The sequence below is a fragment of the Adiantum capillus-veneris genome, chromosome 26 (assembly GCF_014529385.1).
Source record: "Adiantum capillus-veneris isolate H3 chromosome 26, ASM1452938v2, whole genome shotgun sequence".
Taxonomy (NCBI): domain Eukaryota; kingdom Viridiplantae; phylum Streptophyta; class Polypodiopsida; order Polypodiales; family Pteridaceae; genus Adiantum; species Adiantum capillus-veneris.
In genome coordinates this window covers 138590301-138604424 of record NC_140956.1, presented here as the reverse complement: position 1 = coordinate 138604424, position 14124 = coordinate 138590301, and the positions used below count along the sequence as shown (strand labels likewise).

Below are 14124 nucleotides of genomic sequence, written 5' to 3'. Positions count from 1 at the left end.
GAAGTCTGGGCATGAAGACAAGGATTGCTACTATATCAAGGGATTACGGCAGATACAACAAAGTCTAGGTCCTTCTCTCCAACAATGGCTTACACTTGCATCAAACCTGGTGTCACCATGTAGCCATCAGAACCCGATGCCACCTCTGTTGACAACACCTCCTATGCAAGGTATGCACAACAACTTTACATCCCCCAGCTTTTATCATGCTAGTACTCCTTCAGTTCCCCAAAGCTTCTACACGTCAACATCCGGTCCAATGCAGCAAGGGCTGAGACCATCTCGCCCCTCAAATAGGCCAATTTTGTGCTACAGGTGCAGGGAGTATGGACACTATCAGAGCAAATGTCCCTTACCAGAAGGGTCCCCTCCTTGCCGACATTGCCCTGAAGCTAAAGATCACTATAGTAAGGAGTTGCCCAAAACAACAAGCGTCCACATCTGCAAGCACAAGCTAGAACCTGCAAGAGTTTACACTTCCAAAGCTTAACCTCATCACAGTAAGCTCCATTCCACATGCACCGCCTTCCACTCTTGTAGTTGCCTCTCAAGAAGGGTTGAAGCAAGTGGAAGAGCCGGCTGGGGTGCTCACACGAGCACAGAGAGCTGCTCTTGGCCTCAGCCTCCCTGGCGGTCCAATCTTTCCATCTGTCACATAAATGAGTCAAACTCCAGTAGTAGCCGACAAACCAGCAGGTAGTGTCAAGAGCCAACCTACCTTGCTTCTATCAGATATTGATGGTGCTTTCATCGAAGCAGTAGAGGACTTGCAGAAGCTTAAGATACCAGAGCAAGCTCTGATCAAAGGAAACAAGCCCACATCAGAGTCTATCTTAAAAAACAATTTTCAGCAAGTGTGACTGTACGACATGCTTCGACTTGATGCAAATTTTAGAAGTGACACCCTTTCCATCATCCAGTCCCTGTACCCTGGTGCAGGGCCTAGTGGCGGGCACCTACCTGTGTAGCCCTTGGAGCCCTACATGATTTCATATCCAGCTGCTCCCCTCACCGACTACAAAAGTCCTCGTCTCATTGTGTCTATTCTTGGGCATCAATTCTCAGGCGTCATAGTGGATGGTGGATCTGGGATCAATCTGATGCCAGAATTTACTATGTTGGCCTTAGGTCTGCAGCCTACCCTCCCTGCTCCATTCACTGCTACATTGGCAGACCAGAGGACAGTCTACCCTGTGGGCATAGTAGAGAAGGTGCCTCTGATGATACAAGACTTCACATTTAGCTTGGATTTATGGTGGTCAGTCTTCCTCAGGTGGAGGGAGGATTTCCTTTGCTGATTGGTAGACCATGGTTGAGGCATACTAAGGCACTTCATGATTGGGGCAACGACGCCATGTGGATACATACTCTTGGCTCCCCCATGCAACCAATTCGGCTCGAAGGAGGTATGGATCGAGTGGTTCATCGCAGCTCATTGTCAATACAATCCAACCCCGACCCTGAGCAGCCCATCCCACCTGACGGGTCTGACGAAGACTTGCTGCAGTGGTTGGAAGCTATCGCCTCGATGCCATGCTATGTGGTCTCTATTCAAAACTCACATGTGCTGGTAACACTCTCTCTTCCAACTAGTCAGGCGAACACAGATGTCACAAGTCCTACACTAGACAGTAGTCCTACAGCAGACAGTGGACCAGTCGAAGAAGTAAGTGGGTCAGCCCTAAGTTCTCATGATTCAGATGATCCTCCTATGGAAGCCCTCGGCCTCAGGGAACCTATCACACATCACCGAAGGGGGGGAAAATCTCCTTTGCATGAACTCACCAATGATTCCCCCTTCCTCTAACATCTCCCAGGTCGGATGCCCTGCCCACTCAAAAGCACTCTGTTATGTTTGTGTTGGAAGATTTACCCTTCGATGAGCTTCCACCAGGATGGTTACAAGAAGAGTATGCGGAGTTTCCAATCGATCAAACGCCAGCACATGATGTCTCGAAGCTGCAAGAGGCAGCTCATTTTTCAACTTCTGAAGTACCCTCCATAGTTACACCTCCTGACCCTGTCAAAAAAGTCAACCTGGGCGACCCTGACAACCCTCAGCACGTCCTCTTAGCAGCTTGGTTATGGGAGCATCCCGCATTACTTGACCTAGTAGTTTCTTTTATTCACTCTTTTAAGGATGTTTTTGCTTGGTCCTACAAGGATTTGGAAGGGATCCCACCAGAATTGGGTCTCCACACAATCCCTCTGGTTGAAGGAGCTAAGCCTGTCAGAGGCCGAGCTTATAAGCTCAACCCAAAGTATGCAGAGGCTGTCAAGTCAGAGCTCGAAAAAATGCAAGAGGCAGGGATCATTGTACATGTGGAGCACTTTGAGTGGTTATCACACATGGTGATAGCGCCTAAGAAACAGTCCAATAAAATTTGGGTGTGTGTAGATTACCGCGCGTTGAATAAGGTAACTATTCCAGATGGTTTTCCCACACCTTTCACTGAGCGTGTGCTCAAAGATGTAGCAGGGCATGTTTTGTACAATTTCATGGATGGGTTTAGTGGATACAATCAGTTGGGCATCCATCCAGGTGATCAGCTGAAAACGGCTTTTGTGACTCCCTGGGATATTTTTATCTACACTAGAATGTCTTTTGGGTTGAAAAACGCTCCACCTTCTTTCAATCGACCGGTATATCTCATCTTTTGTCCTCCGCTTACGGATCATCTTCGCATCTTCATGGACGATTTTTGACCTTCTCAGGTGCTCAATGTTCAACCCCAATGGAAAATCTAGAGGAACACCTCGCTCAGCTCTCTGCTGTCTTCCTCAGGTGCAGAGAGGCACGGCTAAAACTCAATCCTAACAAATGTCACTTTTTGGTCATTGAGGGCACACTTCTAGGCCATGTAGTGTCTGCCAAAGGTTTAGCACCAGACCCAGAGAAGATCGTGGCAATCTTGAAGTTACCACCTCCTATCAATCTGAAAGGTGTTCAGAGCTTTGTAGGCCACACAAGATATCATCATAGGTTCATACGAATATATGCACAGGTGGCTCAACCATTGACCCGACTCACTAGTGCTACAGTATCCTTTAAATGGTCAAAACCTGAGGCTGAAGCATTTGAATACCTCAAAAAGCGCCTCACTGAAGCACCTATTTTAGTGTCTCCAGATTGGTCTCTCCCTTTTCATGTGCATACGGATGCCAGTCAACTGGCTGTGGGGGCTGTGCTGACTCAGCCTAGTAAAGAGTACAACCTGGATCGCCCTGTTCACTATGCAAGTCGCCTGCTCACCAAAGCAGAGCGCAACTACAGCACCACAGAAAGGGAAGTTTGGCTATGGTGTATTCTTGACAAAAGTTTTGTCATTACTTGTTAGGGGTTCACTTCACTAACATCACAAATCATCACCTGATGGTCGCACTGGGAGATGCCCGCCACTAGGACCTGCTCTCCACGATAAAGTGACTGAACAACAGCAAGGGTGTCACTTCTAAAATTTTGCATCTAGCCGCAACATGTCATAGAGGGACACTTGTTGGAAATTGTTTTTCAAGACTGTCTCTACTGTAAGCTTCTCTTTTTCTACCTGTTGTTCCTCTGGTATCTTGATCTTCTGCAGATTGGAAACTGCTTCCAAGAAAGCTTCATCAATATCGGAGAGCAAAGATTTGGATTCTTTCATGGCACTGGGGGATGGCTTGTTAACAACTGCAGGCAGGGTATCCACTGGTGTGAGAATGTGTGGGGGAGTTGAACTTGATGGAATGCTAAGACCGAGAGCGGCTCTCTGGGCCCGGGTGAGGACACCCGATGGCTCCTCTGCCAACTACGGTGGCTTATTTTGAGGGGTAACCACGTAGGTAGAAGGGGGCGGCTGAGAAAACGGTGCTCACTGTGATCAAATTGAGCTTGGGAAAGGCAAACTCATTCTGGCTTTGACTTGAGTTCGAAGCCGTGGATGCTTGAAGTTTAGGGCAATCCTTACTGTAGTGATCCTTCGTTTCAGGGCAATGACGGCAAGGAGGGGATCTTTCTGGTAGGGGGCATTTGCTTTGGTAATGCCCATATTCCTCGCATCTGTAGCACAAAATGGGCCGATTCAAAGGGCGAGTCGACGGACGAGGTGGTCCTTGCTCCTGGTGCATGGAGTTGGAGGTGGAGGCATACAAGTTTTGAGGGGATGAGGGAGCATGGGTATGATAAAAGCTCTGAGACAGAAAAGTACTTTGCATACCTTGCATTGGAGGGGCTATCAGCAACGGTGGCATATGGTGTGGATGGCCACAGGGAGAAACCATGTTGGATGCCGGAGTTGTCCCTTGTTGAAGAGTATGACCAAGGCTTTGTTGTAGTTTTCGCAATCCCTTGAGGTAGTAACAATCCTTGTCCTCATGACCAGACTTCTCACAGTCCTGTGGAGGGTGTCCTGGAGAGCGGCATGAGTTGCACCATACCATAGCCTTAGTCTCCTGCTGAGACCTAAGCTCTTCTAGCTCTCTCTTTATTTGATCCAAAGCGTCGTGATGTGGGGGCTTCTCCTGTCTGAGGGAGATTGACTTCTCCTCTATAAGAGCTCTCTGTAACTTTAGGGCTTCCAATTCCCTGCGTAAAGAAGTTATCGGATCAGAAGGACTTTCCAAAAACACTGAGGTGGTCTCTATGAACAGCTTCCTAGCCCCCTCTATCCTAGTAGCAGTTGCGATGAATTCCTCCAGAGTGGCGTCGGGTCGGAGGCTCTCTCGTAGTTTTTGCTGAGAAGTTTTGGGAAGCGCCTTCTCTACCCACTTCTTAACCATAAATTCACCTGGTTGCTGGGGAAGCTTGGCAACCAGAGACTTGGTTTTCATCATAAGTTCTGCAAAGGTCTCCTCTGGCTAGAGCACCATGTTGGCCAACTCATCCAACACTTTCTCTTGGTAGTCACCTGGCCTGAAAGTTGCACAGAACTGTTGTCTTAAGGCTGCCCAAGTTGCAAAATGGTTCTCTGCAAACTCGCTGTACCATTTGTCTGCTATGCCATCCAAGGTGAAAGGAAAGAGTACCAAATAGGCATCTTCCCTGTTAAGACCCCGACCCCTACAGAGAGATACAAACCTCCTTGCATGGTCGTCAGCATCTTCTGAAGAGAGTCCTTTGAATGTAGGGAACTTGATGTTTACCTTAGCCAAAACGCTAGCCAACGGCCCCATGGCCCCTTGCTGAGCATGTTGCTCAGTAGCCTGCTATAGCAGAATAGGAGAGAGCCTTACCAGAGAAGGTGATCTGGAAGATATGGAAGCGGAGGGAGGAATGGGTGATGTCGTATGTGGAGGTATGGTTGATGAGGTTGATGGGCTTCTAACAGCAGGTTCCAAGGGTCGTCTTCTATTGTAGTACTTCAGAGGACTCAGTAGTGCGCTTTGACGCTCGACTGACCTCCTTCTATGGGTCATGCAGCGACCACCAAACCAACCAAGCTTTTGGGGAAGAAAACTTTGAACTGGCTAAAGACTGGTCTTGACTCTACTAGACCAGGCAAGTGACTAGACCAGGCTAGACTAGGGACGAGACCAGTCTAGCAAGTGACTAGACCAGGTTGGACCAGGGACGAGACCAAGCTGGACCAGGGACAAGACCAGGTTGTACCAGGGACGAGGTCCAGACCAGGGTGCGAGATGACTAGTGCGAGGGACTAGACCTGCTGGACCAGGCGAGAGAGCAACAATGCAAGGCAAGGTAGGCGAAGCTAGATAGACCCAACTAGCTGCAAGATTTGTACCTCAGAATGAAATTTCAGTTGAGGTCCCACGGTGATCTCCAAAATGAGAGCACTTGTAGCACGGATAATGTGTCGTGCTCTCTACAGTGAGTGGTCCTCAGTGCAATGTGCGTGACAATCTCACTCAAACAGACTGAACAGAAAGGAAACAAGAGACATCAACAGAGCTCACAAAGACACAACAGCAGACCAGAACATATGACTCGACTATCTCAAAGACTGATACAGACTTTGGTGTGGCAGCACACTCAGCTCCAGCCTAGGACTCACAGGTACAATGGGGGTGTCGAGGCTCAGATGTGCTGGGATGGTGAAGACGAGCTCTGTGTATAGACTCACTCTAGACGACTACGTCCAAGCTCCCCTGACCAAACGCTACTACTCATATATATCACCATAAAGAGCCACCAACGGCTCATAAATGTCAGCCATGTGGTGACCTGGCCACGAGGTCCACTAGACCACCGTCGGTACCTTGCCACGTGTCACTCCCAAGCTAGAGGGTCCGTCCAGTGTGAACCAGACCAAGTGTAACCAACTGTCTGTCCTGTGAAGTGACATTGTAGCCCTGCTACAATGAGTATAGCCGAGACCTACAAGAATCTTTTCAAAAGATTAAGGAGGCTATATCCATCTCCCGACAAAGGCAAAAGTTTGCTGCTGACAAGCATTGAAGGGCCTTAGCCTTCAAGGAAAATGATTCGGTGCTACTCAAGTTTCCCAAGGCTCGATTGAGGCAAACTACGGGCAAAAATCCTACGGGCCACCAAAAGTATTATGCTAAGTTGGCAAATCTTAAAACCAATCAACGAGATGGCCTATCAACTCAAGTTGCCCAACCATTGGCTCATTCACAATGCTTTTCATGTGAGCCTACTCAAGCCTTACAAAGGCGAGTCACCAAAAGAACCAATAATTGAGGACCCGCCACAGATTGAAACTAAGACATGGTAAGATTATCCGACAGTATCTTATTAAATTTAAAAACTATCCTTTTGAAGATGCTAGATGGATGTAAGGAACACGGCTTATGATAGTATGAACCTTGTCAATGCTTACAATGCTACACTAGAGTAAGCAAACGTAAATGCTTTCTAAATGAACAATGTTTTTGTCTTATAAGACTAATCCTCTTTTGTGCACAAATTTAAATAGTATGCACGACGTCACTCAAACACCAAGTAGAATTTGTCATTCCACGTTGAGAGTATGATATGGACTAAAGAGCATACATGCTTGCAGCAGCTAAGTCTCCCAAGCACCAAATGGACTAGTCATCCATTCTAGAATGATGTCGTAGGGTAAAAAGGGATCCTCTGCCCGCTAAGAAATGTAGACTAATGACTAAGACTTTATCTCTTCTACCTCATAGTCAAGGACGACTATGGATTCAAGAGAGAGGTAATGTCATATCTACCTATTTCAAAAAGACTCTCATATTGAACTGATCATTTAATATGGGGGAGATGAATGGGAACAAGAGGTAGAATATAGACGTGAATATAATGGAGCTTAGAAGACCTTAGGTTAGCTCATTAAAGACCTCCAAAGGTTAGTGTTAAAATTCCTTAGACCTAGGACCTTAAGCAAGTTGGGGCTGACCTTGAGGTGGGAACCCTACCCAAGCTTGAGGTGCTTGTTGTGCTTGTTGAGACTAAGGTGCTCAACGTGTTTGTGGGAACCTTGCCCAAGCTTGAGGTGCTTGTCATGCTAGTACACACAAGGCCTGTGGCTTGTAAAGCAAAGATGCTCGACATGGCCGACTAGTTGTTTCTATTCACAAAGCCAACAAAAAATTTTCTCTCTAGCTCAAAGTTTTGGATTTTTTGGAGCACGGCTCCTAGGCAAGTTTTTCAAAAATTGAGGCAGTCATATTCAACCCATTATACGCTTTGTTTCTATAATTATTGTAGATGTCTTTAGGTTTTTCATCCAATATATTACTCGACAAGGTCGACAATCGGCAGGGTTAATTTCCTTTTGGCTCTATCTAATATGACAATGCCATAAGATGCACAAAGGAACATCAATTTTAACTAGGGAGCAAGGCTCCATACAAAGATTCTCAAGAACTTGCTTTTGTATTATGTCGGCCATTATATCTTTGATATCTTCTCCTTGTGCTACGTAGAGGAGGGGGGAAAGCAAGGCTTCCAGGAGGATGGCTCCATGCATTGGATGCATACTCACTTCAAAGCCCTTATAGCTTGCCAGTGTGCTGGAAAATAAGTACGTAAAGTACATTGAAAGCACAATCATGCCACCATATGTTCCCAGTTCCTATGCCAAGGGCGGTAATTTCAAAAAATCAGTAAGAACATAAGATTTTGAACTTCCTTACTCTTGAAGAATCTTTTACAAGGCCAACTTGCCAAGCAAATGTTGCTTCGGTCAAGCCGTGTTTGGCAGCTCGATGACATTCGATAGCTAAGTTTTAGGTGCTAGCTCTTGAGTATCTCTTTCAATATTGGGCAAGCAATCTCATGATTCTCAATAAATTGCATGATTTGGCAAGATTGTTTCTCAATAAAATTTTGACAAGATCGATTCTTTTCTGATTTGACATGAGCACATGTTAGCTAGGAGCACTCAGGCTCTGTTCTTCTAATCTCCTTAATGAACTTATGCAAAGCAAGGCTTCTATTTAGGTCATTTGGCTTAGAAGCTTCCAAAGTTTGGAATATGCTATTAGCATACAAACTAGAAAAAACTTGGCCCCTTGTCTACCTGTTTTTTATTGAGGTTGGTATGAACCAAGCCTCAAGGGCATAGAAGGTACATCCAACAGCTCTAAATTTCTCGGCATACATGGCTATGAACCACATTCAAGCAAAGGCAACTGCTCTTACAGAGGCAACAAGGTTATGGCTAGATAATTTCATGTTCTAATTTTATTTATGTCTTACAATTTTCATGTGAATAAGATTTCTCTAATGTGCAAAGCAAAGTACTTTGACAAACTTACTATGAAGCAAGGCTTCTATTTTGTGCTACAGTACTATCCATTGACTTAGGATCAAGGATAGTGGAACACTGATTTGGAAATAAGAGGATATAAGCTCACAGTTTTGGTTGACAATAACCAAATTTGATGTATCCATGCCAGCACGCATCGTGCAAGGTACGTATGACATCTTCTCACATTGGAGATCATCATTGAAGCCAAGGGCTTATCATAATATTTTTTGACATGCATGCATGGCATGCCAGTATTGTGGACTCATTCCACTTAAGCATGGTTTATGCTTCTGCTATAACATCACCTACTCAGTTTAGAAGAACGAGTTGCGACTGGTATCATTGCTTATCATCGTTGAATATGATTATATCAACGAGCAGTTTCTATGCACAAGGTGCTAGTAATATAGATCATGCTTTTTGTGGATAGCAAGTAGGCATGGCCTCGCTATCAAGCAAATATTCCATGGGACGACATGAACATATTAAGAGAGCCTCCCAGTAGGTACTCTCTTCTTAAAAACCCAAGAAAATATAATATGACTCCTTTCTTTGGAGTGTTAGGAATCATTCTCTTCTGTCCGAGGAGAGATATAATCATTTTGAGATTTAGTTGTGAATAAGATTCCAACTATGATACGCTCTATGCTTAGTTGTAGCATTGGTTGTGTCTCTCGGAGTAGTAATTGTAGGGGTATGACCCAGCTAATATACAATCACTACATTGGTGTTGAAGGTCACAATTTGATCTCATCACGATTCTCCTTTCAAGGAAATAAGTTCGCAAGTTGCCAAGGGGTAGTGGCCAAGCTCAACTTCCAATGTTGACTTCAATCGCTGCTAAACACGATAAAGTGTATTGGTCACCGTTAGCTGCTAGGTTGAACAGTTTTCATATAGAGTTTGACCAAGGGGTTCGGATTGCAAAGGCAAACCCAGGGTTAGCCGTGCAATACTTCTTGATTTTCTTTAATCCTTCAATTAGTGTTCCACAGGCGGAAAATTTGCTTGTTTGCATTTGACTATGGGTTAGTGACCGCTTTGTTCAACCTCTAGGTACGCATCAAATTTGGTTTTCTTTCATTTTGAAACATGTTTTGATTATTTTTTCCAAGTAGGATGTATAAGCTTCAATGCTTTCGTCCACTTTGCTCCTAAGAGACATGACAAGGTCATGTAGGAGCACATACTTTTACAATGAAGTGTCCTAGCTACATTTATGCGTTATGCAGTTAAGGACCTAAATGGTAAGGTTTTATTTGGAACATGTTGTCACACGAGGAGAAACATGGTCTAGGAACTCATGGAGTTTGGTTTAGCCAGTGTGGAGCAGCCCTAAGGACCTACATCCTCAGGAATGTGCACACCATCATTAGGTGACTGATTTTGAGTGTTTCTTTGCTGCTGTAATTTTTTTTTAGCATGTTCTTCTTCTTGTCCTATCCCATCCTGTGCATCTATTGGCTATCCATGATCTTTTGGCTGTAGCACAACGGGTTGCTACTCAAATTCATCATCAATAAGAACAAAATCTTCAAATAATGGCTAATTAATCGCTTGATGTTCATACTAAATTTGACCTTCTTTTTATCAAGATCACCATGTGTAGCATTGTTCTATAACTTTGCCTCGTTTAACACTACATCTCGGCTACATACTATTTTCTTGTTCTGAGGTAACCAAATTCTATAACCCATCTCTCCCTCATCTCTATATCCCATGAAGATGTCCTTGATGGATTTCATAACAAGATGGGTCCGCATTTCTATAGGTACATGCACAAAAGCGTCACAACCAAAGACACGCAAATGGTCATATGAAGCAAGTTTTCCGGACCAAGGATGCCATTCTTCAAAGCACAATTCGAGAGCAATTGCATACATGAATTGCAATTTTAAGAGCCTCTCCCCAAAACTCATGTGGGAGATTAGTTATGGATAGCATGCATTTGGCTCTCTCAAAAAGTGTGCAATTATATCTTTCAGCCAGGCCGTTGATGCAGGGTTACAAGGAGTCATCAACTCCCTCTTAATGTCATGCATCTCACAAAACTTTTTGAACTCATCAAAGACATACTCTCCCCGTTATCCATTCTAATTTCTTTCAACATAAGTCCTTTTAGTGTGGTAACAGAGGCATGAAACCGTTTGAAAGTATTCAACAGTTCATTTTTTTCTCTTTAACACATACACCCATGACTTTCTAGTGAAATCATCAATGAAAGTAACAAAATACATTGCACCCCCATATGAATTGATAAGCATAATGCATGCATCGGTGTATACTAGATCAAGAGCATTAGACTTCTTAGCGACACCGGAGGAATAAGGAGACCACATGTTTTTCATATATACAATCATTACAAAAGTCAAGGCCAGTGCCTTTTACATCAATTCTCCCTAAAGAGGAAAGAACCTGAAGACCTTTCTGACTCATATGGCCAAGTCTTTTGCGCCAAATCTCCATTTGAGAATGGACTTCAACTACATCCAAAAACTTTCCAGGTAATGCTTTGCAATACAAATAATATAAAGTCCCCTTCTTGCTGCCTTTTACAATCATCATAGAACCCTTGTGTACTTTCCAAGACCCACCAGCAAAAGTTGTCAAATAGCCTTTAGCATTCAGCTGTCGCAGTGATAGCAAACTTTTCTTAATGCCAAGGACATATCTCACATCCTACAAAACCAGCTCTTGGCCATTTTTGAGAGCTAAGTGAATGGTGCCCACACCCTCTATCTCACATGCATAGTTGTTGTCCAAGTAGCCAGCATGTGTTATAGGAAGAAAACGACTCCAAAGAGGGAGTCACATGAAAAGAGGCACGGATGTCCACTATCCAAGATTGGGACAGCTCATCATGAGCTGAAAGTAAAGCATCAATCACATCCCTTTTGGTGATGTGCATATCACATGTTGCTACCATAACATCTCCATTAATGCATGAAGCTGCAACAAGCACTTCTTCAGTGTCAAGAATCTCTTCAATGACCACACTAGATGCAACATTTGCTTTAGCAACTTCTTTTGAGAAAGAGCTATCATCATCTTTCTTGTCATCCTTTGATTTCTTTCCTTGCTCTTTCTTGTAGTATCATCAATTGGGCTTTTTATGCCCTTTACACCCATATTGATAACAAGTCATATCCTATTGTTTTCCCTTGCTTCTACTTCTGCTTTTGCCTTTATTGGTTGCATTCCCCATCTTTTTGGATTTGCCTAACTTGATAAGTTGAGCCACTTCTTTCACCACTAGAATTTCTCCTTATTTCATCATTCAGGATAGAGTCTCAAACACCATCAAAGGTTAAAGCAGGGTTGTTGCTAAGTGAAACCACCAAAGATTCCCAGCTATCAGGCAAAGCCATCGACAAGAAAATAGCCTTCAATTTATCAGGCTGGCAGACCTGAATCCTGCAACAATTGACTCAAAATCCATGTGAAAGCACTCAAATGCTCAGACGTCAACTTAAACTCATCCGACTCCATGTTCACATCTTTACGAATGAGGTGAACTTGATCCAGAGGAGTTTGATTTTCATAAGTGTCCTTTAGCTTATTCCATATAGCATGAGCTACATTAAGACGCTTAATGCATGTAAGTAGATCATCAAACACAACCATTTCAATGTATGCAATGGCCTTCTTATTGAGTCTATCCCAACCCTAATCTGGCATGGTTAAGGCTTAATTTCCAAGAGCGCATCATTGCAATCCTTAAGAAACAAAATGCCTTCAATTCTATCCTTCCACATATCAAAGTCGGTGCCATTAAACCTCTTGATTTCAAGGAGGGATTTAGTGTCATTGTTACTGGAAGCATTAGTAGCCATATTTTAGCAATGCACCAAAGATAATAATGCTACAATTTATAACAGTAAATAACCAACTGAATATTTAGCCAAATGCAATCCAATATCACAGCAAGATTAAGAGCAAGGATCACCACCAATATGCCCCAAATGCATATATTGTAGTAAATGTGATTATTTTCAGTAGAGTAGCTAAAATTCTCAGCATACATAACACGCATACAGCACCATCGAGTGACTCCCACTTCAGCAATATCACCAAAAAATACATTTGCAACAGTCTCAGATGTACAAATGATTTATAGAACAGTTGAAACATAAATATTCAACAATATATATTTATTCGATGAGAGTTACCCAACACATGTACTGCATAACACACGTATTGCATACATAAGAGTTCATATCGATTTCTAATACACAAAACAACAAAGAAGATCTACAATTTCTCCAAAACATCCCCAAAGTGTACTATGTGCATCAATTTTGCCAAAATCCACAACTTCCAGCAAAAGCCCCAAAACTTATCGTGTCAATTTTGCTGAAGTCTACAATTTCAGTAAAAGCCCTGAAATTATACTGACGAATCTGTCCCAATTCCATTAACACATCATCCTAAGAGCAAAATTTGGACAAAAATGGAAAAATTTTGACAAATGCTGCAAAAGCCCCAAATTTTTTGGGTTTAAACGTGAACAAATGTCAAGGAAATTGAGTAAGTTGAGTAAAATTTCACTTATACATGAAAAGACCCAAATGTTTTGAAGCTTATGTGCACGAAATCTTCAATTTTTGAGGCAGATGTTGTTGTTGTGGAAGAACATGATGGAGGCTGTAATTTCTTGCACGAGGCTTGACTTGCATGAGAGGACTCGGGCTGCCTGAGCTCTGCAAGCTACCTACACATGCTACTTCTTGGATTCCTTGCCTGCTATGTGCGTGAAATCGAGCTCTTGATGGAGCATGGGGTGTTGCAATCGCTAGTGCTGCAATTCTATGAGACAACGACAGAGAGAGAGAGAGAGAGAGAGAGAGAGAGAGGAAAAGATAAAGTCATCACTTGCATCCATATAAACATGACAACAAATTTGTTAACCTTGAATAAGTATTATATTTGTAAACGAACCTATCAGTTGTTATCTATGTTCTACTTGAACCTTTTTAACTTATACCTACTATCCATGTAGTGTTAAATACCAGCAAGTAACCATTCTCAAAACAGTAAGCCACACATGAAAGTGACATGTGTGTGTGTCTGTGTGTGTGTGTTTGTGTGTGTACATATATGTATGGTGTGTGTAGCTATTTTTACTTAAATTATAAGACATAATTGAACTTTAACATTCAAAAGACAGGTGGCTTTAGAGAAAAGGCAATGAATAGTACAAAAACAACTTAGCCTTACAATTATCTTTGTTCATGGCTTATGAAAATGAAGGCTCATTCTAGTATAAATCGATAATAGAAGTACTTCCCAAGTAGTAGGAGCAAGTGTAATCATGGACAAACATTTGCTTTAAGCCAAAAAAATTCCAAAAAAGGATACAGTCCTCACCTGCATCTATCCAAACAAGATAACAAATACTTAACCTTGGATGTGTTTTACAGGTATCAATGGACTATATCATCCATGT

The 14124-nt window shown here is 43.1% G+C and overlaps 1 protein-coding gene across 6 annotated transcripts in view; it reads left to right on the top strand.

Annotated features, from left to right (window-relative positions):
* The window catches only part of LOC147424271 (5'-nucleotidase / magnesium ion binding protein), an 89102-nt gene extending 78328 nt beyond the window's left edge, over positions 1 to 10774 (top strand). For 2 of the 6 annotated variants that reach the window (XM_086501288.1, XM_086501289.1), the window contains exon 10: positions 10450 to 10772. In XM_086501288.1, the coding sequence (XP_086357414.1) occupies positions 10450 to 10619 (170 nt within the window). In that variant the 3' untranslated portion in view covers positions 10620 to 10772. Of the gene's footprint in view, positions 1 to 10449 lie in introns of all 6 variants that reach the window. The other 4 variants (XM_086501286.1, XM_086501290.1, XM_086501285.1 and 1 more) reach the window with 4 other exon arrangements.
* Positions 10775 to 14124: the final 3350 nt, after the last annotated feature.